General features: G+C 42.3%; 2 protein-coding genes across 3 annotated transcripts in view; one reads left to right on the top strand and one right to left on the bottom strand.

Moving 5' to 3' along the window:
* Window positions 1-19,950, bottom strand: part of SERPINB5 (serpin family B member 5) — a 33,649-nt gene extending 13,699 nt beyond the window's left edge. Inside the window, exon 1 of the mRNA XM_080377851.1 lies at window positions 1,627-19,950. Coding sequence (XP_080233977.1) covers window positions 1,627-1,800 — 174 coding nt within the window. The 5' untranslated portion in view covers window positions 1,801-19,950. The remainder of the gene's footprint in view (window positions 1-1,626) is intronic.
* Window positions 19,951-20,047: 97 nt separating this feature from the next.
* Window positions 20,048-27,839, top strand: part of VPS4B (vacuolar protein sorting 4 homolog B) — a 19,755-nt gene continuing 11,963 nt past the window's right edge. The window contains exons 1-4 of one of the 2 annotated variants that reach the window (XM_080377821.1): window positions 20,171-20,331; window positions 22,904-23,015; window positions 24,370-24,520; window positions 25,774-25,841. In XM_080377821.1, coding sequence (XP_080233947.1) covers window positions 20,305-20,331; window positions 22,904-23,015; window positions 24,370-24,520; window positions 25,774-25,841 — 358 coding nt within the window. In that variant the 5' untranslated portion in view covers window positions 20,171-20,304. Of the gene's footprint in view, window positions 20,332-22,903; window positions 23,016-24,369; window positions 24,521-25,773; window positions 25,842-27,839 lie in introns of both variants that reach the window. The other variant, XM_080377822.1, reaches the window with a different exon arrangement.

Genomic DNA, 27,839 nt, shown 5'->3' with positions numbered 1-27,839 from the left:
AATCTCAGAATGGTCAGGGTTGGAAGGGACCTCTGGAGACCATCTGGTCCAACCCTCTGATGAAGCAGGTTCTCCTAGAGCAGGTAAACAGCTTTCTCAGCTTACTACCTTTTCCTCAACAGTTTTATTTCTTAGCACGTTAAGAGCAGAAAGCTTCTGTGCCTGGAAACTGGGTTTGGGGAGAAAGGAACACCACTGCAACCTCTCCACCTGCCAGAGTTTTTGGCACAAGTTTATTAACTGATATTCCAGAGTAAAATTGCCAGTCTGTCTCCTTTTGTATCTAGTATTTAAAACCCAAGCACAAACTCAGGGGCAGGCAGAAGCTAGAACAGACATAGAAAATAGGAGATATTACATTTAAAAACATACCAAGCTTTCCTTAGTATTTGTAGTCAGCACTTTTTATATACCAGTTGAGAAATATGAAACATAAATGCGCTTGTGTAACTGAGCTCCGTTGGTAGATGTGCACATTAACTTATTATGGGATGGTTCAAAGCAAATTGCAGGCACAAGTGAAAACAAAATTAAGGACAGTTACTATTTTCAACTCCCCCATTAGAAAGACAACACTTGACTTTTGAAATGGTGAGGAAGCTGCTGGGCATAATTTAAATTTAGAAAAAATATCTAGAGTTAATTTACAATTTAAAAAAAAACACAGGGCTGTTTGGAAAAGTCTGGAACGCCAATAATATCTTCACAGATACATTGCTGTGCAGCTCTGCTCAGTAGAGCACAAGATTCACTGAAATCTGTGGCATGGGTCAGGGCACAGGAGGCAGCGCTTGGGGGTACCTTCAGTGAGTGTGGAAGTACAGGGAGGAATTCCCCAAAGAGGGCAAATATATTCAAATATGTAGTACTTCCATCAGAGCCAGATGATAATCAGCATATAAATTCATCTGACTTTGCTTCTCACCCATATTTTAGGTAACTGCAGAAACTGTGGGCACCCTCAACAGGATAAAAAGGAACTATGCAGATCTCTGCTTACAGAGAGGGAGCAGAAGAGGCTGCAAGGTGCCTCCCTGCACCACAGAGAGAGCTTGATAAGCTGATTGCATCATGACTGCTGTGCTGCATCATGTTGTTGGAAACCCCTCGAACACCATGATCTGCTTGTAAGGAGAAACATGGTTGAAGTTGTGTCCTTTTCTACTGCATCCACCTCCTCTTAGTGGTATTGTGGACGAAAGGGGAAATGTCAGCGACAGAGCTGCTAAGCATACCTGCTGACGACAGATAATTTCCAATTCTATAAAGCTTAGGCATTCTTGAATAATGAAAAAACAATTATCCAGAAAATGCAGTGATCTTGACTGTGACTTGCTGCCATAATCAACATTACGCTAAAGGAGTCAAGGCTTTAATGCAACTGTCGAGGAAACTGCCATGTCCCCTTCCACCTTGTACATGCTTGAGAAAGCTTTTTCTTTATGCCAGGTTTGCAACCTCTTTTGCCTGAAGTGTGGAACCGTTCAGGAATTTAAAATGGATGGTTTGCAGCCCGGCTTACAAGGGAACCAGATATCCAGTAGAATATTAACAAGAACAAATAAGAAAGCCACCTCCAACAGCCATAAAATTTTGCAGCCGCAGAACAGGATGCTGATATCTTACCTGTTTCATTTGGTCTGCAGTATCACCTTTTGTAGCTTTATATGCCAAAGCCAGAGACGTTGAGGTACACAGGGGGGAAAAAATAATATTGGCTGTTTTGTCCTTCTCACATAGTTGTTTGAACATATCAACTGCAAAGGCGGTGTTTGCTAGTTGCAGAGCATCCATTGTCATCCTGAAATAGAAAAGGGAAAAGACAGACGACTCAGAGTGTAACTCTAGCTCCTGCTGTGGTGGGGCTGGGTCAGAGCACTGAAGGACACTGGACACCAGTATGGGGACTGGGCAGCTTGAACCTTCAGGGAGAGGAGAGGGTGGCCTGATCAAGCCGATTCAGCTTCTGAGACACTGGTGGCTCCTGAGGAGCAGGGAAGGTCTCATCCATGTCCAACCAAAGAACTGTGCGTGGTTCAGTAACAGCCATCATCTTCAAGTGACAGCTGGCAATGCCACGTGTTAGACGGAGCCAGTATTACCAGAAGCCCTTGGGGAAATCTGGGTAGGTCAGGGTGACCCATGCATATTAAGTCAGATTGGATCACATATGAATTTAATCTGTTTTTAATTGACACTCTTAAAATGTGCCAACTTATAAGGTACCTTGCCTGTGCTCTGGGCTCTCCTGGCTCTCAGGCAGGCCTTTAACAGTCTCATAATCTTTCCTGTCTCTTGCTTCATGGCTAATTGTTCATTAAAGCTTTAGCTTTGGTACATGTCTTTCCTCTAAGGGATGACTCCCCATTCTCCTTAGCTGTGTTAGAATTCTCCAGAAAGCTGTCTGTTCCTGTAGGTTGAGATTGTCCTAGAAACTTAAAGGAGGCCTCCTAAATCAATACTTCCGTGTGCCTACACATCACTTACACTGATTTAACTGCAAATATTTTCCCAGCCATTCTTAATAACTGCAATTGCCACAGGGCTGTTAGGTGACCTGTGCAGTCAGGAATGGGAAGGGTGGTGCCCAAGGAACAGTTGCTGCAGTCCATGCTCTGGGAAAGCCGAAGAGTATCCCCATCTTCCAGACTGCTTTCACATACCTGAAATCACACTTTGGTGTAACCACACTTGTGTTGATTCAAGCTAAGGTGGGTGAACCACAGAATTCCAGTCAACAGCACAAGTCTGGCTTTAGACCAGCAAGCACACAGAAGATGACCCCCTTGGCATATTGAATTTGACACTACACTGCCCCCAGTTTCATGTATCCCTAAAAAAAAAAGGCAATCTGTTAAAACTGTTGTTAAACAGCTCCCTCAAAGCTATTGATAGAGACAGGAAGGAAATGGAAAAGATTAATATTGAGACTTCAAAAGACGTAAGATTTCACACAGAACCTAAAAGGTGTGTCCAGCACTTGCTCTCTCCAGGAAAAATGGCAAAGTAATGGAATTAATATGGTGTGGAGGGGTGATTTTAAAAGTTGTGTTCTTATCCAGACACATACCTATCTACATCTGCATTTCAGGCTCTGACACTGAAGATCTAGGAGTCCTATTTTATCCTATTATGAAAAGGAAAGCCAGTTATTCCTTACATTGGTAGGCGGTTTGCTAATTTTTTGAGAAACACCTTAAGGACAGGGATTTTTTCTCCAATAACTGACTACTTCATACTGCAGTCTTAAACATTTACTTACCTAGTTCATATCATTTGCATACTAGCTAGGAAAGATCTCATTGAGTGAAAGCAGAAAGGTATGAGAAGACAGAAAAGAGAAGAGGGAACACATGAGCAGGGAACTGTCTCCAGCAAGGTACCCTTCCTGACCGTTGACCCTCATCCCAGTTTGGAAAGGTATTTTGAATTAGAACAATCTCGCATTTGAGTGCATGTGTCATGCTGCCCAAACTTAGCTGAACATCTGACACCATCATAAAGAGACACTGCAGAGCAGCTGTGCTACTTGGCAGTGGTGAATGACTTCCAAATAATTTGTGGTATTTATACATTTTTATGAGACTAACAGAACGGGTGCATAATTTGCCTGTGACACAGTAGAAAAAACACTTTGATTTACTTGTAAGGCCTGTGTGATTAGAGAAGGCCTTTTACAAAATAGATGTCTTTATTTTTATTTTAATTAACTTATACATGTTCATGGATCTATTTGGTAAGGCAACTGTTTTAGTTGGCAGCTGGTTTGTTTTGGGTTAAAAGAAGCTGTATAAAAGGTTACAGAAATGCATTGCACAATCTAATTAAGTTTAAAAAAAAAAAGATAACAATATCTTGGAATAAACCCAAGGCTTTTAAAATCCATGTTTGAAAAGCACACCTAACCAGCACTGCACTCTTGCAAAATAATCTGACTGTTGGTATTAGCAACAAATTGTTTGCTAACAAATCCCCTCCCACTGGGGAAAAAAAAAAAAAAGAAGTTTCTCTTGAGGAGGGGAAACATTAAACATATATCACTGAAGAAAGTTATCCTAACATAAAAATATAGAGCACTGTGCTTTGCAAAATCTAGAGGCTTTGCCAGAACCGTGAATTCAGATTGGGTCCAGCCGGACTTGCTCATCTTTCAGTAGCCTGGCAGTGCCCAGCAGCTGATCAGTAAAGAGAGATTATCCATGTGAGATCCCATTTTACAGCATCATCATGTGCCAAGCTGATGTCAGTGAGGTTCAGGGAACAGGTCTCAGGGATCCTATGGGTGTAAAGGGAGAAATAAGCGCCAGCCCAGCACCTCAACCATTTACATAGTCACAATTTCTCACACGTGACAGCAATTGATTACCAGAAAAGTCAAGCTTGCCAGGAACCATGGGCTTAGCACACACCTTGGAGGAGGAGAACTTTGGGCAGAACAGTGGCAAAAGACAGTTAAAACAAATTTGAAGGACTGAGACTGCTGATGAAGGCGTAACTTGGAACAAAAGAGGTAAAGGAGCAAATGTAAAATCATCCTTTAAAATGCCTGTCTGCAGTTACTCATCCCAGACATGCACTTTTGTGCCTGTGCACGTCTCAAATAAACTCCCTTGCATAGGTTACCTATCTTATCTTCGTCATTAACTCACTTATTCACCCATGAACACACAATACATACGTAAGCTTTGCTTCCTTCTCTTTCTCTACCTGGTCCTCCCACCAGCTAAAACTTGAAGATTTGGGGCAAGTACTAACCTCCCAGGTATTTCTTACTGAGGAGCTGATGGAAAATTACCCAGGGAACCAAGAATGTGTCATTCGACGTCTACCACCCTCAAGAAGACAAACAATATGAAGAATCTCACAAGGCAGAATAAGGCACGCCATTCACCTGAAAAAATCTTATTTGCTAATGGGGTAGAATATCATTCTTTAGTGCTGGATGGCCTGATGTTATCCTGTTTAGGCCTCTGGATCTTCCTTACAAGCTAAAAATCAATATGCAATCATAACTGCCTAAAAATACTTCGTGTTCCTTTCTGTCTTAATATTGCAAGTGCTATGCTGTCATTCTAGGATTAGTATTTTCTGGTTTATTGGCAAACCTAGGGTGATTTTAAGATGTGCAAGTGCTATGTGTGTTTCACTTCCTTCGGTTGCAAGAGGGTCAGAGTTAGAAAATAAAATAGGAAAGTCTGCAAAATTGAATGAAAGTCTTCTTCATTATGTCAGTCAAAAGCTGTGCCATGACTTAGAAACTCTTATTTTCTGACATCATTTGTTACTCTGATACTGTTCATGTTGGATCATTTTCTACAGTTTTGATGTTTCTTTTCATTGAGGAAAATGGGATGTATTTTGTGGTGAACCTTTCATTTACCTTTTGTTCACGCAGCAATTACTGATACTCTCGAAGCTTCTTTTGTGCAGAGTGAAACTATTTCTGGTAGTGGTAAAGCTCTCCATTCTTATAATTTCTTTCTTTTAGTGCTACTATTGAAGTAAAGCATTTTGTTGGGAAAAAAGCACAGTTTCACCCTTAACCTTGAATGATGAGCTGGATACCAAAGAATAATCTCTATTCCGCATCTTTTTCAACTGCACTTGGTCAATCAGTTTTTTATGTTCTATTTATTCACGATGTATGATATCTAGGATCTCATCATGTTCATATTCTTGAAAAGAATTTACTGTAATAAAAAATCTTAAATCTCATTAAAGCCTTGAGCATCCCAAGCCTTGTGAGTCCAGTAAAGCCAGTTTCAGTCAAGTGAGAAGGGTTGAGGATCCCATCAAGAGGAAAGCCCATTAGCTGCCCATCAGCAGTCTTAGAAATCAGACGCAGCTCCTGAGTCAGTAATCACAGGGAACCCTCAAACAGGGAGGAGTCAAAAAATTGAAAATGAAATTTTAAAAAGGGCCTGCTGTGTGGATTCTTGCGGAGTCCCTCCTTTCCCGGGAAAGCAGTATGTCAGCACTTCCAGAGAGGCCCGCGGCACTGGGGCATCTTCTAAGCACAGGTAGCTTGTGATCCACCCAGCTTTGCTTAAAACTGCGACTCTGCCACAGCGTTATAGAAATATGTTTAGATACAGGAGGGAGCTGCAAGCCTACTGAACCAGTTTAGAAAAACCTGATTTAAACTTGTTTATTGGTTTAAGACACCATTTTTGCTTACTCACTCTTGAATGCAACAACAACAACAAAATCCAAGAGAGACACTTTGTTTACTATCTACTGACTAAAAGAAAAGTTATACATAGCTTATCATTCAAAAATATAATCAGAAGAATAGTAATGCCTGTGTGGAAATGTCTGGCAAGTCAAGTTAGCTATACGGTAGGGATATTCTGATATATCAGATCAAGTATTTATTTTCATCTTGTCTCAATTAAGCAGTCCTTCCAGGAGAAGACAGCTGTGGCAGATAAAGCGTGGATAGTGCTGGCCATCCAGTGCTGGGGAGGTGTATTGGGTTTATAGCTCAGGAGCTGTGAGTGCCAGCGCTGTAGTGTCTCCAGGTCAAACAAACTTCCATTGAGAGGATAAATTATATACAACAACCCACACACACATTTCACAAGTGAGGCATTCATATTTTAAACTAGCTCAAGCATTTAACATGACCCTGTCTTACTCAGCAAACGCAAAATATAAAAGAAATAGAAGAGTTCCGTGTGCCTTTTCTTCTTACTTCTACACAAATCACAAGCCTCCACCTGGCAGACTACCTGGCTATACCAAGGACACAGCTTCCTCTGAACAGACATTTCTTGGAGGAACACAAGCCATCAGATTGATGTGGGACCACAGCGTCTTGTGCGGTTAGGGAAAAAGTGCTGTCAGCAATATAGCAGGGAAAGTCACTCCGGGAAGAGCTACTGCAATGTGCTTTGTTGTACCTCAATAGGCACTGAGTTTTTCAAACTAAATGGTCACAGTGAAAATAAATTGGTAATTACTGGACCTAAGTTCCTGCCCTTCACTTTAAACAAGTACGGGTTAGTCACTTGATTAATAACTCAAAGCAAACAGAGCAGAGCATAAACACATCTGACAGAAAATGAGAGCAATATTCCTCTGTAACAGAGACTTACAAGACAGCCTAAATCCTGGAGACACATGGAGCACTTTCACAGCACCACACACAACCTGCTTTTTCTGATAAGGGGAAATCCATTTGCAATAAACCACCATGTTTTAGTAATTCCTAATGCCCTTCCTGTCTCAGCTGCCAGATCCTATTCACTGCTTCCAATGAATCTTTTCAGGTAGAAAGAAATATAGTATAGCAAATGCAGCAATTTTGGGATGAAACCAAAACATTGCAGTTTGGGAAGGCTTTTTTTGCTCCTTTAACTCCACACTATCTTTTTGTACAAACATCCTTATCCCACTTCCTCTACACGATTATGTTTCACAACGGGGTTTTATTAACTATTAGTTAGGCATTAAATAAAGTATCAGAGAAAGAAAAAACTGTACTTACTTTGCAAGGCTATAATCCTGGTAAACGAATCAATGAAACGGGTACAGCACGAAGAACTAGCTACCCGTGGTAAAACCTTGCTGAGCAGAAGACTCTGCTAGCTTGCCTGCTCATTGACACCACTCCCACTTTCCCAACCTTAAGTTGTGCACACACACACTCCCTCTCACTGTCACTTTCTTTTTTTTTTTTTTTCCCCTCCCTTAATAATTCTTCATGGCAACTCCTACATTGGAGGAGCAAAATGATTCACACCAGAGTTGTCTTTGCCTGCCCAGCTACTGAAGACAACAACAAGCTCTGGCAGGAAAGAGCAGCCTCTGTGCATTGCCTTCAGCAAGCGCAGTACAAAAGGCACCAGACAAGAATGAACGAAGGCTATGAAGGAGAGAATACAAGAGTGGATGAGCAATTAAAAGACCTTCAGAACAAAACCAGTACTCCAGGTTACATTGGAATTACTGCTATTTGCGGAAAAATCGTTATTGTGAGAAAGACGCCCAGAAAGACAACCAAAACATGCAGGGGTACGTGGCTGGGCACTTTGCATCTGTATATGCATTAAGACAGTGTCTTAACTCTGTCCTTGTATGGGGCACATGTGTGTATTTTGTTGCCTTAAAAGCCCAAGGCCAGACTGGAGTTAATGCTCAAGGAAAAATATCTGCCCTTCTTGTGGCTGTAACACAAGAGCTCCTTCCCATAGGCAGCCAGGTCCCTTGCAGGGGAGCAGCTTTCCTTGCTGCTAGGTGTCCCCAGAGATGGGAGGGGAACAGAAAGTCCCATCCCTTCACCGCCAGGATGGGGACCACTAGGTTCCTGTCATACAGCCCATGTTACTACTGTTGAACATGACAGGGTGGGAGAAGAAAGAGAGAGGGAGAGGTGATGGTGCAGCCCACCAGGTCTATTTTTATTTGAAAGATGTATGCAGTCCTTAGCAGGGAAGAGGTGGCCTGCCCCTGCTCCGCACCAGTCCCTGGTCGGCAGCTGAGCCACCTGCAGCAGGGAACACCAGCAAGTACTCCCGAGAGGCCTTGGCTGCACCACAGTCCCTGTGAGGGAACGGTGTGCCACACCACAGGCACAGCTCAGGTTCACACCCCAGTAACCCCAGATGGCCCTGCACACTCTTTAGCTAGAAAAGGTAAATGCAAGGCAATTGAGTTTGCTTTCAGGTTTGCAGTGCTGGCATGCCCAGCTGCCCAAATGAAAGGGCAAGGAAGCCAAAGGACGTGTTTTCACCAGCATGGTGCCTCCTTGGTGACAGTGGGAATTGGGAAGCTGTTATCTCCTTCTGGAATGACACGTTCCTGTGTTGCTTTGAGCATAAATCACGCCACGCCACAGCATCCTGATCAGCTCTGACCCATGCTTCCTTACAAAAGGCTCCTAAGCTTTTACTACCCAAAGGATATTATATTTTACTTTCTGCTGTGACGCAGATGGGTTTCACCTTCCATCATCACAAACATTTTTGTATTACATTACAGCAAATTTGTATGCTTTGCCATAAGTTTATTCATGACAAAGACAGGGTGTGGATATGTTTAAGCAATTAAAATAAGATAAAGGCCATCTGGCTAAACAGGGCCATCTGGGCCACCACTGTTATGTGTCTAAATATGCCTTCTGTAAGAGAAATTTTGATGAAAATCCACAACAATATCTACTGCCACACTTCTCAGATTTCTGCCGGTAATCTAAAGCCAAACACTGCCACCTCTGCAGGAGCAAACTGTCCTTCAGACCCAGGTCTACCAAGTATGGTCACTGTGAAGTGGCTCAAGAGCTTCTGAATAAGCTGCAGGGAGGTGGACAACAGCCAGACTGCCTTAGCAGAGACAGCACAACTCACCAGATCCATTTCCTTGCTAGTGATAGGTCAGAAATACATATATAAATGGGTGCATTAGTTTCTTTTAAAGGCTGGACAGTAGAAAAGGGAAAGGACTCTACGTTGCCAAGCTGGAGGTGTGTAAGCATCACTTGCCCTCCACTAGATAACTGCTCTGTGACAGCTGAGGTCTCACACTACACAGCTGTACAGAAACCTTCAGTCTGACCTAGTTACGGCTGAGAAATTATTTCTGGTCATGGTGCCAGGAAGCTAATAATCATGCCTGCAATTGTGATGTTTCAGGTGAAGGAGTCCACACAGGCACTGGTAACTCAGCAGCTCAGAGGCAGTCCTGCTGCCCCAAGAACAAATATGTTGGGCTTGTTTGCTGTTGGAGGTAATGTTAAAATAACTTGTGACTTCCTGGTAGCTTCTTATTCATATTTATGGGAATTCCTGACATACAGCTCTTACTTATAAGCCAACCAGGAAGATTGGAAAAGCTAACTTGAAAAGTAGAAGATGCTTCACCTCAGCTAGTTGAGGTTTGCAAGGGACAAGAAGTGCAGCAGTTCTCCCCCAGTCCAGGAACGTTCTCAGTCTGACAGAATGACAACTGCTTGCATCAGCTTCCCTGTCTCCTGCATTTATCTTTCACTAGGTTAGTCTGGTTCAGTTTAATCTCAAACTGTTTTCAACACACACCAATTATGACATGTATTTCTATCACCAAGTTAAAAAAATTATAGAACAAATAACGAGATTTTTCCTTATCAAAGAATCAAAACTATTTTTAAGTCCCCTGTGATTTGGACACCTCCTATTGTAGTATTATTTCAGAAAATAAGGTAAATAAATAAGTCGAAACAATGGGGGTGTGACGTGGAATACTTTAAATGTTAAAGTCTGAAGCCTTGTAACAGACAAGCTACAGTCTACTGACAAAGTAATAACTGAGCTCTTGTCCTTATTCTTCCAAGTTTTCAACAACCCAAGGAAAAACACAAACTAACATGTTGCTGGATGCTGGGATCCAGCAGTTGCGTATGTGTGTCTTCATCTACAAACTGGCAAGCCTGACACACTTGGTTGCAGAAGGGATGCAACCAGCCAGGTGACTCTCCGGTTACTCAGCCTGCTGTCAGCCCTCCCTACCCCGGCTCTCCCTGCCGCTCCCTCTGAACACCTCCTAGGAACGCTCTTCTCACATGGAAAGAAAACCAGCCTTCTCTCCGCTCCTCGAGCAAGTTCATTTGGCGGGGAGGGAACTCTCCTGCTGTTCAGCACAGTACAGAGAACTATTTCAGAAACTCAAAGCATCCACTGCGGCTTGGTTGGTTTTTTTCCCCCTCCTTCCCCCAGACTCACTAATGCTCAGCACATGTCTGATTGCAATTGATGCTGTCATGCTTTGGAGAGCACATGGGCAATCATCTGCGAGTGGGACTGAATAATCAATAGAACAAACTGGTGCATTCTTTCTATGCTGCCAGTCATGAAAGGTCTTCTAATCATGCTACAGCTTTCACAGTAAGCTTTGGATCTTGCAAGGAAACCTATGATAGGATTTAATTTTTACACTTTTATTTTGATTCAGTGACCTGCAATTTTAACACAGTTAGAAAAATTAAAAGGGTAAGATTGCAGTATATATAAACAGGTATACACAGCAGAACTTTCCATATTGCTCACAAAATGTGTCTAGATTCCTGTTTAGCAACAGGAATAAGCCATAACCAAAATATTTTTATTTTCATAAAAAATGCTATCAAAGATCAGACTGACATTTATAAACCACAAGTTAATTTGAAATTAAAATAACAATAATAAAGTGTTATTCTATGGTTCCATTGAAAGAGACACAAACTGAACAGTAACAAGCTGTGTCTCTCTTTCTTCCCAAGGCGTTTGCACTGATACACATACAGGATTGTGTCACATAGCAACACACTGATTCAACATGTATGGTAGCAATACGGTTTTCTTCAGACTAATCTGCTGACGTAGAAATATTACTCACTGGCGATTACTTCTAATAACAGACAGGAAATTAATTTTTCATAATTACATGTGTTCACTTTCGCATTTTTTTTCAGTGAGGCTGTTCTTGACTGGGGTATACATTTCATTGGGAAAAAAAGAAATAGGCAACCAAACAGCTGACAGCTTTCAATGAGAACAAAGCCTTTAATCTGGTGAATGGGAAATGAATGATCTCATGTGCTGGAATCAGGTTGTTGAGGATCTGACTATATTCTCTAAAGGCACTGCTCCCAGCACTTAGCACCACGCATAATGTTTGGTACAATACGAATAAATCAGCTTAATAAAAAAATAGATTTGACTGACTGCTTGGAAGAGCCCGTGAAAATAGCCCTGCAATATGGCTAGGAAGTCAAAATATAAGGGGAAATCCATATATGTAAAACAGACAAAAACCCCTGACACATTATTCTGAAACTTTATCTTTTTCATGCTGTACAAAGATGAAGGCCAACTTCTGCGCAACGGAAGCAGAGAGACAAATGCTTTGGATTAATTACTTCTCACTAAAGCCTCTGTGATCCACTTCTTCCAGGAAGAAAAAATTTTGAACCCATCCCTGTGTGCACTGCTGGTTCAGGGTGCCATCTCATGAGGACACAGATAATGGGTTTTTTTCCTTTGTCATTGATGCCCACATTTATTGCAGTAGTTCTTTGCCAGGCTGGAACTACGACTCAGAATTGTCTGCCTTACTTTTGTCCATGAAAAAATGCAAACACCGCTCACATTTGTCATGTTCCCTCAGTCTTTGCTTTTATTTTATTTTATTTTATTTTTTTTTACATTTAGTGATAAATCCAAATCTTTGAAGTGCCACTCCTTACTATTGTTCAGATGGATTGATCCATCTTACTGGAACCACCTGACCATGGGAGCACCATTACTGAGGATGCTTTCTTTACAAATCCACAATTTATTGTGATTGACTATAGATCTGTGGAGGACCTCAACTAGTGAATTCTTAGCAGCATAATAATCCATTAGTAAGTTCCTAACTGAGCACAGGAGCAATGTTAGGATTATCCTCCTTCAACTGGCCAAATAAAATCTGGAAGGGGATAGGATTGCTCCTGCAACCAGATCTATGTGGAAACTCTAAAGAAAGAGGAGATCACATTGACATAAGGTAAATTAGCAGAAGTATCTTTCCTGAGAGGAGTAAAGGGACCAAGCAGCCTTCTCACTCAGCCACCAAACTAGTTTTAACTCAGATCTTCAGCAGCTTCTGGAAGGGAACACATGACCTTCACTGCCTACTGTAGCAAAGCTGAACTCTAACACAGAGCTTCCCTTCCTTCTCTGTGTTTTTATTACTCCCTTAAGTGCCTCCTTATAATGTACAGAGGAAGGGGGGATGAGAATTAGGGATTTCTTCCCCCCTCTTTTTTTTACCCATTGTCATCAGTAGATGAGTTGCTTCTGTAATCCAGGTACTTAGGTGTCTGTGTGTTTAGTGTGGGTGAAGGCACACACTTTCCCAGAGTTGCTTAGTGCAGTTTCACAGCCTGAATATATGCATATGAAAGGAAAATAAAAGCTTAGAATTAATATTTGCTGAAGATTTCACTGAAAAGGGGCCAAATCTTCTCCTGTTGTGTGTTTTCAGTGAAGGATGGAGGGAAGGCCTTTGTTCATCCCTGAATGCAGCTAAAATGAGGTGTGAACAAGTTAATTCTTGCTTCTCCAGATGGTATTTGGCAGATCTGTTAAGGGCAACCAAATCACAGTATGCATTCTTATGCACTGCTTAAAGGAACACACCCTGCACATTGTTTGTATGATCAGTAAATTATAAAAGTTATACCTGCAAGCCCATCTTGACTTCCAGATGTAAAATTTACAAATAATGGTCCAAAACCCCAGCTAATTTAAACTGATCAGTGCCCATGAAAGCAAGGGCACTGTTCCCATACTCAGCAGTTGATTCAGCTCATATGACCACTAACCCAGGACCATTAGACTTGCATCACAAAACACCTACAAAATAATATTAAATTAAGCCATAATAGAAAAAGTACAGAAAAGCTGTAAATTGTAAACAAATATTACAAAAGAAAGTGCTAGGACTTGATGATAGAATGCTTCCTTTCCACTTTCCCAGTCACATTTACCCAGGCAGAGTAAGCAGCTCCTGAGAAGTAGCTTTCTTCAGTCCTCCTGAGATCTAATGGTCCCATTAAGCTCTATGGGGAAAGTTCAGAAGATACTGCATGCATATTCCAGCAAGCTAATAAACTTACTGACACACTAGCATTAACATTTATATAACAAGAGTAGGACATAAAGGCACAATTAGGTCTATAGGAACTTGTGGTAATGCAAATGCCCATCCATCTGTCTATCCAAGGTCAAGATTCAAAGCCCACTGTGAAGGTGGCTACTGACTTGAGTGGGTTTTGGGCAAAATAGGTGACAGACTTGTTAGTGAGAATTGTACTGAAAGGTGTGGAGAAAGTGTTGTACATGTGGAAGGATTATAGACAGCTTATGGTAGCCTGGTTCAAAGAGCTTCCTGCTTAAGATGAAAATTATTCTGCTGAGAGTGGCTTGGATGAAGAGAAAGTTAAATTACTTCTCTATCCAGTTTCTGCTCCTTTCCATACAGGACCTAATTAAAAGGTTTACGGATTAATAAAGAGGGATCTAGGAGGGAAATGCTAGCCCAGAAATGTAGTGCAGACTAGATTGCAGCAGCGGCACAGCCTGCTGCTCCTAGTACGGCTGCTGGCCTTTGGTGCTTGTGGGACTTTCCTTGTGCTCCCCTGAGCCTGCATAAGTGAGAGGTGCAACAGCAAGTGTCTTACCACTGCAGTGCTCGTCCCCCAGCACACCACCATCGCATCTTCCATACTGTGGAAAGAGGGAACATCTTGGTTGGAAGACACCATGGATGGCCCTGTTTCTTCCTACCCTCCAGTGAATTAAAGAACCGTGTGAATTCCTCTGTATTTAAGATCTTCTGCAGTTCTGAAGCAGACAGAATGTTTAAACCTTACTTCTTGAAATACTGTTTTGAAGAAAATTACAAGACAAACCACCATTTAGAAGAAAAATTATTTGAAGTAGCTGCAGTACTGTCTAGTCCCAGACCAGTTGTCCTTTATCTCCTTATTCATTCACATTGCAAGCCATTCAGTAATGTAAACACTGCTCTCTACAGTCACACAGGCAAAAAAACACTTGGAATTTAGCATGAGAATAAAGCCTGCTGGAAACATCAGTGGTAGAACATCAGTTTGAAAACTTACTCATGCAGTGTGATACGGTTTTGCAACAGCTGAATTCAGTTAGTCTGCTGTACATTGAAATGGCAAAAGTTATTCCCCTGTCATCTGTGTAGAGGAAATAGTTTTAAAAGTACCTACTGGGGCAAAACCGTTTTTCTGCTTCTCGTTGCCTAACACAATTTAGATTTCTGGTATGCTGGAAACAGCAAACACTACAGGCTTTCTGTTGCACAGGAGAGCAGATTCCAGCAAAGAAAATCTGGGTCAGCTCACAAATTTGTGTCTTTTTAAGACACTGAGACACAAGCTGTGACAACCAGCTGGCTTGAACCCTTGCATAACACAGGCTGCAGAACCTGATCTACTGATTTTACTAGAGCCATGATTTCTCTTTGGATTACAGCATACATTTTTCAAAAATCTGCAGTAATTAAAAAAGACCCCCAGGTGACGAGAGCATCTACAATATCATTAGGAGTTGTCCATAGATTCTACAGGTCATCAAAATCTTAAATGAAGACAACTTGAAGCAATCCAAAGTGCACAATCCAAACCTGAAGCTTTCTAAACTTGAAGAAACATTGGATGGGGAACATTTTTAAATTATTTTAACAATAAAATCTTGGAAGTGAGTAGGGCCATAAGCCTGTTACATGCTGTGACTGTTAAGACATTTCAAAGAAAAATACTGCTACACCAAACTTCACAATGCATAGCCAAAGTACCTCCCTGAATTCATATATGGGTAGAAGAGTTGGCAGTTCTATCAGGAAAAATTTGGTATCTTAAATGAACATCAGTCAACGAATACAGCCCTGCCTGAAGCTCTGCTCAGTCGTTCATGAAGTCCTCACTGAAGAGATTTTATTCCGGTCAATCTCAATGTGTTAACAAGACCTAAGATATGAAACACTATGCAGAGAAGACCTTGGTGAAACATTTGTCCTTGGCCTGTATGCAGAATGCCAATATGAGTGTCCCTGTCTGTTGAATTCATCATAAGGAAAGTCTCAGAAATCCACAGACTTAGGCCATACAGGGCAAATATTACTCTTGACGACAACACAGGTAAACCTAAGAAAAATATTGTTTCAGATTTCATTTTTGTTCCTGACAATTTCTGCTGGTACTCATGTAACAGTAGAAGAGAGTCCTGAAATTCACTATGCTAAGTGTTGTTCAAAAAACATTGAAGTAGTGGAATGTATATTTCACAATTTAAGAAAATTAGCTTCGTTTTTCTTTCTGTGCTTTGTCAAAAGATCAAGCGAACAGTTTCAAAACATGCCCTCAATTCTATCTAGAATAATTTTCTCAGGCTATTTTCCTGATGTGCTGGATTAATCTTACTGTGAAGCACAGGCGTACACATCTGGAGTTATTCCATTGCCTAAAACAAAGAAGATAACGTATTTCATACATATGCGCATCTGAATCAAAATCATAGTGCGTTTTCTAGCATCTACATATTTTTGAGTTTCCAAGTTTAAAATCTAAACCAGAAGTAGAGTGAAAATTAATAAAACTGAGACATCTGAAGAGTTGAGCTCAAAAGGTACAAATTTAAATTTTCTTTTCCTCCAGGGAGGCACAACCAGGCCCATTACTGTATTATGCCAGGAAATATATTGCCACCATCCACCACATATTTTGAATGTCTTCCTAGTGAAATGGATGAGTAAGACCAAGGTCTACCAGCAGGCTTCACGGTCCCTCAAGCCAAACTGTACAAGTAGGAGATGGAAGAGGAAATGTTAGTTTTTGAACGCCGGTTTAACAGAAGTATATGAATCATACTCCAGACTTGGTTTGAAACAGATTTTTCCCAACACTCTGTGACCCCACAGCCCTGCCCAGCCATGCTGGGGCTGTGTCTGACCCCGCTCCCCCTCATGGAGGCTGACCCTGACCCCTACCCATGGGCCCACGTCCCAGCCCAGCCTTGGCTCATCCTCAGGGAGGTGCCCAATGCCCAGGGCTGGGGCTGCCCCAGTGCCCCCAGCTGCCCTGCTCCTGGCTGGGGTGGTGGGACAGGCTGTGACTGTGCCCTCACCAGCCTGGGGTGCCACCTCAGCTCAGATTTGCTCAAGAACTGATCATTCCCATGGAACAAAATTTAAAACCAGTGGCTGGTGGCGGCAGCAGATGCAAAACACTGGGTCTGGTGTACGGGAAGGGATGGGTGGCATGTGGCCACTATCTGTGACACTCAGATGGGGAAAGAGTCGGGCATGGAGGAAATCCCTGCCTGACGGCCACTGCTCCCTCCTCTATGCTCGTGCCTTGCCGAGCCTGCAGGCTCTCCTGGAAGGGCTGGGTTTGTTCAGGGAAGCCTCTGCCTCTCCCACCCACTGCTTTTACCCCCACAGAGAGGGAAAGGTGGGAAGGGGGCACATCAAAGCGGGAAGGTTCTCACTTTCCAGGGCTTTATTTTCCTTCAGTTGCTGCTCAGGCTGCTGAAGAAAGGGGTGCAAAGACTCTGAGAAAAGCATCCCCGACCTGTGGTGATGCTTGCACTGACACCTCAGGCCATGGGATGGGATACAGAGTCTAGGGGCCACTTACTCCTCAAAATCCAGTGCTTCAGGTCTTGCCCTGAAGCTCACCCTTGCCTCTAGTGCCATAGATGTAACATGACTTTATTTTGGCTTCAGTTTTTCTAGTCCTCAGTACAGCTTTAACTCTCTTCCTCCTGGGCTCAGTAGATATACCAGACCCTCTCTGTGCCCGGAGTCCTGAGTGCATTAGAAACAAGGGCTCGCAGGACACAGTCCTCCTCCGCAATGCTAGTGTGGTTCCAGTGCTATTAGAAGTGGTTACAGACGGCAGCCATCCCCCCAGGAATACCACCGCAGCAGTACTCCCAAAAGCACTGCGTTACAGGTGGGCATGTTCCTGAGGACAGCTGGTGGCTTGGGTCTCTTAGAACGGCACTACTCCTGCTTTTTGGCCCAGCATGTTTCCCAGCACAGAGGAGGAGGCTTGCAGGCCACAGGGCCAGGCGGACTGTCTGTGCTCAGCACAGCGGCACTGCAGGGCTGCTGGAGGTCCAGTCTCGGGTGCATGAGCTCACTGGGTCGTGGTAACTTCATAGGATTTGGGCAGCCTGAATTTTACTTGCTAGTGGTGTTGCTGACAGCCTTTGTTACCTAGGTCGGACTGATATTTCTGCATCATTTCATCAGGTAGGAAAATACAGAAAAATAGAGGTTATGTTTTCCTACCTTTCTTCTCTGCCTTGTCTATCTGCACTGTTAAGTTCTCTAAGGTGGCTCTCGTGTCATGGAGTTAATACCAAAGTCTCACTCTGACACTAGCACTGGTCATCTCTAGCTACTTCTCATCTGCCACAGTGGAGGAGAATCACACATATGTGGTCTGGCTGTACTGCAGACACGACGTGCCTTATTTAAAAGGATGTGTAGGTGTGGCGCCTAGGGACCTGGTTTAGTGGTGGACTTGACAGTGTTAGGTTTATGGTTGGACTTGATGATCTTAAAGGTCTTTTCCAACCTAAATGATTCTATGATGCTATGATTGACGTATCCATCTATTCTTGGCCCAAGGTGTTCACACAATGTGCAGCGTGGACCCTGTTCCTTCCATACAGCAGCAGGAAGCATTCTCCACGATGGCTTACTCAGCCTTAAGAAACACAGGAGATCATGCGTGCCTGTGCCACCTAACATCATAGCAATATGAGCAACAGTGCCCCAGGCGATTAGGAGATGGGCTTAGCTGAGGCAAATAAGTACCTATATTACCATCTTTAATAAGATTTATTTTCATTACACTTAGTTGTACACAATCAGTATGATAGGGGTTCTTAGAATATGGTAACACAGGAACTTCAGCACTGGGAGGTGCCACATAATGTGACTGTACTTGTCCATCAAATTGAAGTAATACCTGTGACGTGACACTTCATTAGGTTCTCAGAAATTAATCTTGATGTCATTACTCAGCATTCAGCCAGTCTTTTCTCAAGCAAAACTAGTTGCAAAGTCATTATAGTAGGAATGCTGTAGGAGTAAGACTTAAGTAAGAAGTGCCAGATTTAGCAAGTTATCTGTAAAGACACAAGTGCCCTTTCTGGTTTGTTTTGGTTTCTTAATCTCATTCACATTTGCAGAAACCAGTTGTTTTTTCTGGTATTTCAGAAGCCAGTTTGGTGTGACTGGAGAGGCATTTACTACTTACACACGTGTGATGTGTTTATTGTTTATTGTTGGTCTAAAAGCTAAACATAACATTACAGATTTGAAAGTCATAGGTGCAGATGACACAGCCAGAAATATGAGTGACAGGAATGTATCTGAGCATACTCTGTTACACTAATCAGAATGAGAAGGGAAAGACAGAAGGGAAAAGATATCCTCACGGGAGCAGTGTGTTTTAAATAAGAAGGAGGTTAACAGTAGATGAAAGGCTCCATGATGGCATAATCAACAGGTGAAAGGATGTTTCTGATTCGCTTTGAAGATGGAATGAGAAAGAAATGGATATATGTGATTTGACTCACAGAGGTTTTCGAGCACTTCACACCACTGATGCTATGCTTGAATCCTGATGACAACACAGCTAGAAGATTCCTTTAAAAATCATCAGCTCTCCCATCACTTGGCCAACTTCAGTCGTCTTTTGTGACAAACTCAAGAAACTGCACTTTCTCCACCATCTCCTTACCACCTCATTTCCCAAAGCCTGATCACATGACTTAATCTTTGGTATATCGTGTCTTTTCACAGTGGCAATTGAGACACGGAGAACATGTTACTGACTGTGCCTGAACACCCACCAGCACATCCTCCAGCATGCGGTGGCGTGAGGACACCTGACCGACACAGGCTGCAAGCGGGCGGGCGGCTTGGGGACAGAAGGCCACAGCCCTGCCAGGTGTAGGGGCACCTGTGGATGTGCCATTTGCCCCCCACCCAGCACAGGCCGCCTGCCAACCACATCAGAAAGGTTCAGCGAGCTATTGTGTTACCAAACAGGATCAGAAAGTGACACTGGAATTATTAAGGCAAACTTGTATTGTGGTTACTTGGAGGTAATTGGAAGAAGGGGGCTGATTAGCGAACTTCCTCAGATATTCCTTTTTTTGCCCTAGAGGAATTACAGTGGCCCAGGGAAGGGTACATCACAGATTTAGTAGAGGTCCATACATCCACACAGCAAGCAAACTTCCCAAAACTGGTCTGTCACTTGCTGTGTGCCCTGAGTCACTTCCTCCGCCATTCCCTAAAGGCATCCCACGCGTTACTCGCGTTTCACGGCCAACCCAGGGGCGAGCAACACTTGGCGGCTCACGCCTGAGTCCCCGGTCGTTACGAGCTTATTACTGTTGTGTGGATACAAGTGCTCGGCACTTGTTCCAGCCCGCGCCACCGCCAGCGCCACCGCCAGCGCCAGGCCCGGGCACGGCGCGGCGCGGGGCCGCGGGAACCCTGTATGCGCATGCGCACCGCTGCCGCCGGGAGGGGCGGGGCGGGGCGGGGCGGGGCTCGGCGCACGGCACTGACCTCAGGCTCGGCGCGCGGGGCGCTGCCCGGAAGCGGAAGTGGATCGGTCCGTCGCGGTGCGGAAGTGCCCGGTGGAGGCCGCGGTTTTGATTCGGTGGGCGGCGGGGGAAGGGGAGCTCCGCCACCGGCAGCCGCGGGCCTGCGCTCTTCGCCTGCCTCCTTCCTCGCCTCTCCGCTATGGCGGGCGCCACCGGCAACCTGCAGGTAAGAGCGACTTCGGCCTTGCCCGGAGCGGCGCGGGCCCGGTAGGCGGTGGCGGTCGGCGGCCGCGGGCAGCAGGGAGCGGGCTCTGGGGTGTCCTCGCCGCCTGCCCGCCCGCGGCGTGTCCCGGCGGGGTGGGGGACAGGCAGCGCAGGCACCTGCTGCCCCGGGGCCGGTGGTTGCCCTATCGGCAGGCGCAGCAGGAAGGGGATGCCGAGGGGGCCCGGCAGTAACAGTTCGCGGGTTGAGCCCCTCATCAGCACTGGCCTCTGCTGGCGGGGGCGCTGAGCCCCCGAGGAGGGGACGGGGACCTGCCGGGCAGGCGGTCGTACCGGCCCTGCGGGGCGCTGGAGCAGCGGGGCCTGGTGTCAGCCTGGGAAACCCTGTTGCCTCTTGCGGTCTAGATGCGTAGTTTGGCTTAGGTTGCTTCTAAAACTACTGACCGAAGGAAGGATTTGCCTGCTCTTTCTATTTGCGTTCACTCTCAGTTGGGGCTGTGTAGTTGTTCCTGCAGCTGGTTAGCAAAACAGATTCAGAAATGACCTGGATTTAAAATAGTAATTTCTCTTCAGCTGCTTTCAACCATGATAATTTCTGTAAGCTCATTATGACCATGTAATGCTTATACTGGCAAATCTAGGGGAGATATTGCAGGGTCTAGAATAAGCAGGAGAATTAAACCTGTTTAAGCTAAAGATCTTTCCAAGGGCAATGTTTGTCAAACTATCAAACCATAGCCATATGAGTAGTTAGAGCTGGTCATCTATGTCCTAGTTCATACAACTTTCTAATAAATTATTTCCCATTTGGTAGCAGTGTTCTTCATCACAGTAACAGGCTAAGGTGCCAGCTGATACAGTGAAGTACTAGAGTTGAGAATCTAATACCCAAGTAGTAGTCTTTGGGTGTTTACCAAAACAGTATATCAAAACCAGTCAATACACAATGTAGACTTTATTTCAGAGGAGCAGGGCTGCAACATGCCCTGTTTTCTCACAGTTCTGTTTTAGCAGGTGGTCTTTGATGTTTATTCTTTGTATTGTGTCACGTGTATCATTGTCTTTGTACTGGATCCAGGCATCACTGAACTCTACTGTGATAATTTAAGGACTTCTAAGAAGACAGTAACTTCAGTTTGGGGTTAGTTTTTGCTCTTATGCTGGGTTTGAATGGTGCGTAGAGGGGCCTAATGGAGCCAGCACAAGGTGAGCAGCAAGGCAGGGACTGCTTGTTCATATGTGGTAAACTGCTTATCAGCTCATGACTTCTTCAAAAATGGAAAACTAAATTCTGTTCCAGGGAAACAGATGCTTAGTGTTCCAGCATTTGCCACAACAGAGCTGTAGAGTCTGCTTTATTGGATCATTGTTTTAAAATAAATTACTCTTTGATTTTGGGTAGATCTGTTGAGATGATCTTTGTTTCCAACAGAGCAACACAAAGCAATAGTGAGGGATTTGGCTGTTTCTTCTTTCATGGCTACTGTGTGCCAGCTTTGTTTTGCTGGAAACACATCAGAGCGTCTGGTTAGTGGCAAGAGTATCTGTACTGGAATGTCTAGTGAAAACTCCTTGCTGCAGTTGAAGCTCTCCACCTTGCTCCCTGGCATTACCATAGTCATCCTGAGCATACTAACAATGCTTAGGAAAAGAAATTGACTGAGTGTGGAAAAATACATGTAGGGCTATAGAAAATTTAGTTAGCATTGGTTAACTCTGGCTAACTGACAGCCTTTTTTTGAACTTACATGAACTGGTCATTCAAACTGATAGTTTCAGCTGTCCTGAAGTGGTATAGGCAATCCAAGGAGCAAAGTGTAATGAAAGATAATAAGCACTTAAGACCAAAAGAATAATGGTGATATCAACAAATCCACAGGCTGTCTTATACAGTAAGGGTTGGATCACAGTCAGTTTTATTAAAAACTAGCTGAACAAATAAATTAAAAATCCATCTAGAACTTCTCTTAGTGCTTGAGATTTGGGTGCATCCTCTGTCTGGTGGGTTTTTTTCTCCCCTCCCACTGGGGAATGGTAATTAGAATTTCTCATTTGGCTATCAAGAACTGAAATCCTTTGAGAGAAGTCTAACAAATAGTCTTTGAAGATGTCTCCCAGCGTAGCTGGAAGTGCTAGTTTAAGTGCATTGTAATCATGTACTTCCTGTATTGACTCTGCTATTGACAGGACTTAGTGATGTTATCAGTCATAGTTCAAAGTGTCTAGGTCTGTGATTAAAAAAAACCCTTCCAAATCTTTCCATAGTAAATGTGAGAGATTAGTAAGGAAAACTGCATTAGACAAACCAGTAGTAGTTCCAACTTGTGTTAGCAAATTTTAGCAGTTTGTTAATCAGTGTTCATAAAAAGTGTTATACATTATAAAAAGTTCATAAATGTATTCTTCATGCGTAAAGCACCACCTAAGACTTGCAGTTAATCGACTTCAACTTTTTGAGGTAAATGTTGAAGAGCAGAAAAACTGACCATCAAAAAAGTCAGAGCAACAGCTTAAAATGTCTCTGTGATCATGCAAAATGCACTCACACAACATTTGATGATTTGATTGTGTTACAGAAAGCAATAGACCTTGCTAGCAAGGCAGCACAAGAAGATAAAGCAGGAAACTATGAGGAAGCCTTCCGCTTGTACCAACACGCTGTGCAGTATTTTCTCCATGTTGTTAAATGTAAGTGTAATGTATTGGATGATTAAGTAGAGTTTAGTTGTCAAATTGCAGAGTGTAATCTCTTACGTTGACATCAGTATTTAAATTTTTACTTTCATCATCAGTTGATACTTGCTAATTGTAGTTTGACTGAGGTCATATATTTTGCAGCTTTTGCCTTTACTGTGTTGTGTGACTGCTCCATTCTTATAAGAAATCAGATTATTTTATATTTGTGTTTTGTTTTAGGGCTTTTTAAGACTGGGAACAGGGGTTTGCTCTCTTCTGGATTTTGGTAGCAATGTTTCAGGCTGGCCACTGCATGAGGAAATGTGACAATAAGTACAGGGATTCCTGTATTTCTGTTGAAAACCGTGTGTTACACAAATAACACTTTGCTGTATTTTTTTGCTCCTGAAGTCATGCCACTTGCCTTTCTCCAATCTCTCTGCTGGCATTTTTTGCTCCTTAATCATGCTCTTGCTGTTCATCTTGGCCAAAATTTTGTAATTTTTCTTCAGTTTCCATATTCTCGTTATTTTTTGCCTGTTCACACTTCTCTGTACCTTTTGTGTCATGTCCAGTGTTTGTGTGCAAGGAGTGGGCATTGTTACTGTAGGTACAGCCCTAATCTGAGTGGGCTAGGGTTGCTTGCCTGACGTAAATCCACTTAACAGATCTCCATGCTTTGAAAAAAAACACTGTTTTCTTTGTAATCAATTAGGATAATTTGTGTTTATCACTTCTTATCCTTTTATATTTTATGGACTTTATTAGAATATTCCTTCCTGTGCTTTTAACAATACTGATTTACTTTTGGAAACTTAACATATAAACCTAACATGTTAAACTTTGATTGCTGATTTGAAATACTGTAGTAGCGACTTAGAGAACAGTGTGGCTGTTGAACCACACATAACTCAGGTGTTCTGTGTGATTTTTTTTTTTTTTTTTTTACTTTGATGTGAACATCTTCTAAAATTAGCAGGCTATGGAAACATAAAGTATGCTTCTAAATAAATATTGCTTAGCACAACCAGCTTCTTGATGAACTATTTTAGAAAAGGAGTGAAGACAATGTATAGTGGCTTGAAAGTCTGACAAAAAAGCTTCCAGTGCCATTGTCCCTTAATCCTTTACAGTCAAATTTTAAGCCAAAACAGTGTTCAGGTGTATATTTGATTTTTGGTGGGTGATGACATCCTTCCTGTCACTACTTTCCACAGTATAGTGGAAAAATAAGTAGTTGAGCTGTTTGGTTATGTTGTGAGCCTATATTGATAAGATGTAAAGATGACAGAGATTTAGCCTTTTTTCTGATTGATGCACATGTGTTTTGCTGTTAACAAAGCATTGTTTCTCTTCAAACTCTTAGATGAAGCACAGGGTGATAAAGCAAAACAGAGCATTAGAATGAAATGTGCAGAATACTTGGACAGAGCAGAAAAGCTGAAAGAATATCTGAAAAAGAAAGAAAAATCTGCACCAAAACCAGTTAAAGAGTCTGGTCCTACTGATGGAAAAGGGTATGTTTTTGGAGAAGGTAAAGCAAAATACTTCCTGAACTCAGCTTATTCTAAAATTCTACTCTTCAAAGATCATTTAACTAGTGTTTTTGGAATGCTTCAGATGATTACTAATGCTGAAATAGTGGGCTGCTTAAAGAAAAATAACATGAATTAGCATCATGGGCATTTATTTTCTTGTTTACTAAAATCTGCAAACATTTGTATAGGAAAGTCACTGAAGAATGAAAGCTGTTTCAGACTAACGCATGGTTATCAGATTTAATGGCAGTGAGCCTGATGACCCTTAAAATTTTTCTACACTTAATACTTAGTAACTAGAAAATATATTCAGACCAGTGATTACTGGGGCCTGAGACTGATCTGTCTCACACTTGGTAATAGTTGCAAAGCTGTACGTAAGGCGAAGTTCTGTAGATGAACTGAATCGCTATAATGCTGTGCTGCTGCCTAGTTTATTTGCTGCTTTCCTTTTATTAGATTTGGTTTTCATTTTGCATATGAGAGAGCTGAACAAGAAGAGCCGCTTTTCCATTTGATACTACCTTCATGGGGATAGGAGAGAGGAAGGGTTCAGGATGATACCTTCTGGTGGGATTGCAGGTTTTAGCAGTCCTGAACAGCTTGATTTGCTCAGTTGTCTCTTGAAACTTCACCTGATTTTTCAGTCTCCTTCATTGTCTGCTCGTCTCATCAGTTTTATTTTTTGAGCTGTACTGTGTTCTGCTGGTTTGTGATAGAAGGAACTGGTAATATCGTAGAGGCTACGTGTATTTTCATGACCTCTACTTCAACTGTTGACTATCTAGTCTCTATTTTCCTTCTTCCGTTTCCAGTTTCCTTTATCGGAAAAGATGAAGGTGTAGTTTCATAGCACTAGATGGAATCGACCAAGCCCTGTTGCAGTCCTAGATAGGGGACAAGTGCCAGTGTCTACAAATAAACCATTTTAGTGCCTCCATGTTCCTCAATACAAGGGCTTTTGTGTCTTAAAGGCTGGCTCAGAGCATGCAGAAGTGTTCTAAGAGGGCTCAGACCCATAAAAGGAAGTTGAAATGGTGAGGAGGGTTAATTAGAACAGGGTGTAGAAAGGCAGGAGTACAATGATGTAAAATTGTAGAGATCTGAAAGCATCTCAGGGTTTCTTTCATTCCTCAGGCTGGTGGTTTTTCTGCTTTTTGTGTTCTGGTTTTTATCCTAAGACAGCAGTCTCTCTGTATTTCAACTTTTTTTTTTTCTTGTTTCCAAATCAGGAATGATAGTGATGGGGAAGGGGAATCAGAGGATCCTGAAAAAAAGAAGCTACAGAATCAACTTCAAGGTAATTTTGAAGCATCCTTTTCTTTAAGTAAATGTGGCTTCATTCAAGCAAATTCCTATATTTTTGCCATCTAAATGTTATGGATTAGCTTAATGTCTGTAGGTGGTTTGACTAGTATGTATTCTTCACATACAAAAGCATAATTTTTTTTATGTAAGTATGAGTTTGTGTGCCATGCAGTTATACAGTGACTGTGTTGAAATGTATCTCCTGCACCCTGTGCTTCATGTTAGAATTGTACTATTTGTCAGGGTAACATTTTGCAGCAGGAGAAGTTGCAAAATCCCAGGTAGCTATTGGCTAAATTGAATCAGTATTTTTTACTCTTAAGTGCACTGGAGTATTGCCTAGGGTTAAGGTAACAGACATCATACAAACACTTAGTGTAAGCAGGACCATTTTCACAGAAAAGCCTGTGCTCAGGTTTAGGGGTTGGGAATGTGGATTCTTGCCCGTTTATTGCAACAGGCAGCATTTCCTTATATGCAGTGATGATGCTCTCCCAGTTGAGTAACATAATAGCTTGGGTTTATGAACTCATGCTGAATACAGTCAGTGATGCAACGTATAGCAGCTACCAGTATTTTTTGTAGATGGTAAAAAAGAGGCTTTTTTTGATATTTATTACCCTTTAGTGGTGAAAAACTGTTCAGAGCTTCCCTGCCAGAAGGTGCTTACGGATCTGAAGAAACTTCACTGTTGTTCCCCTATTTTTTAGTGTAACAAAGATCCAATGCATTTCCCAGGTCTCTGCCTGTGTCACTTCAGGAGCTATTGTATTGTATTTGTAAACTGTCATGCTTTTTCTACTTCTCTGCACATTTATTTAGTCCTATGCACAGTTATATGGGATAGTTTCCTGTATTTTAAAATGCTTGAAAAAGTATGAGCATTGGGCTCTTATCCCTGTCGCCTGCTGTAAAGACTTTGTTTCTTCCCACGTGAATCTGACCTTCAGTTATTACTTCAAGAAACAGTTTCTTGCGCCCATCACTAATCACTACTTTGATACTTCGTATAAAATGACAGTGTTCTTATACATTTGACTGCTTGGAGGTCTAAGGTGTGAGATCCTTGGTATCTTTGAATTTAATACCGGAGACTGTTACTTAGGTAATATGAGTCCTGGACAGACTTCAGATTGCTGATTTTCATTTTGCTTCCACAATAGCCACTGAAATTTCCTGTATTTAATTTTTCTGACTTTGTCTTATGAAACTTTCCCAGATCTGTGGGTATTTATGAAGATTTTAATTATAATAGCAACTTGACCTATTGTGGAAGAAGTGACCAGTGACATTCAGACTGAGCAGTAGTTGTGGGTTGATTGTCATGTACTCTTGCTCAGAATTGTGAAGGCTTTTTGCACTCTATTAATCTTCCAGCTATTAATTTAGACCTACAAAATTAGGAAGCTTACAACTCCAGTGCCATTTCTGTCCTGGTACAGGTAATCTCTTACAGTGCAGCAGTTTCAGTTACCATGGTATGTCTGGTGCAGATAACTGATATTTCAACTTCAAAATGATCTCTTGTTCCTATCTGAACTGGTACCTGTTCTGCTAATTATTTTAGTGATGGAGCCCATAGTTCTCTTTACTTTAAGAAACTGAGGTGTAACTAACCTAGTAAAAGTATGTAATGCATTGGAAGTGTGTGGTTGAATTAATTCCAGTGTGTAGATCGCAAGCTAAGACAGTTTGCAGTCAACTTTCTCTATAATATTTTTAACATCTTTAACAGTATGATGCTGCTTCTGGTAAATTCAAATTTTTCAACAATTGCAATTGTTAACAGAAATTGTTCATTTCAATCTGATATAAAAGGAATGCAGCAAAAGAGAAAGTATCTAAAGAGATACATAGAGTAAGCAAGTGTTATTGGCTTTATTCATTAGCCAGTGAGTAACAGTAAATTTTCAATCCTGTAGAAGAAAAGTCTTAAATTACTTCACAGAGCTCTGAAGGCATAAGGTGAAAATGTTAAGAGAATAGCTGG

This window comes from Falco punctatus, assembly GCF_963210335.1.
Source record: "Falco punctatus genome assembly, chromosome: 3".
NCBI lineage: Eukaryota > Metazoa > Chordata > Aves > Falconiformes > Falconidae > Falco > Falco punctatus.
Note: the sequence above shows the minus strand (reverse complement) of the source record. Positions and strands in the feature narration are given on the sequence as shown.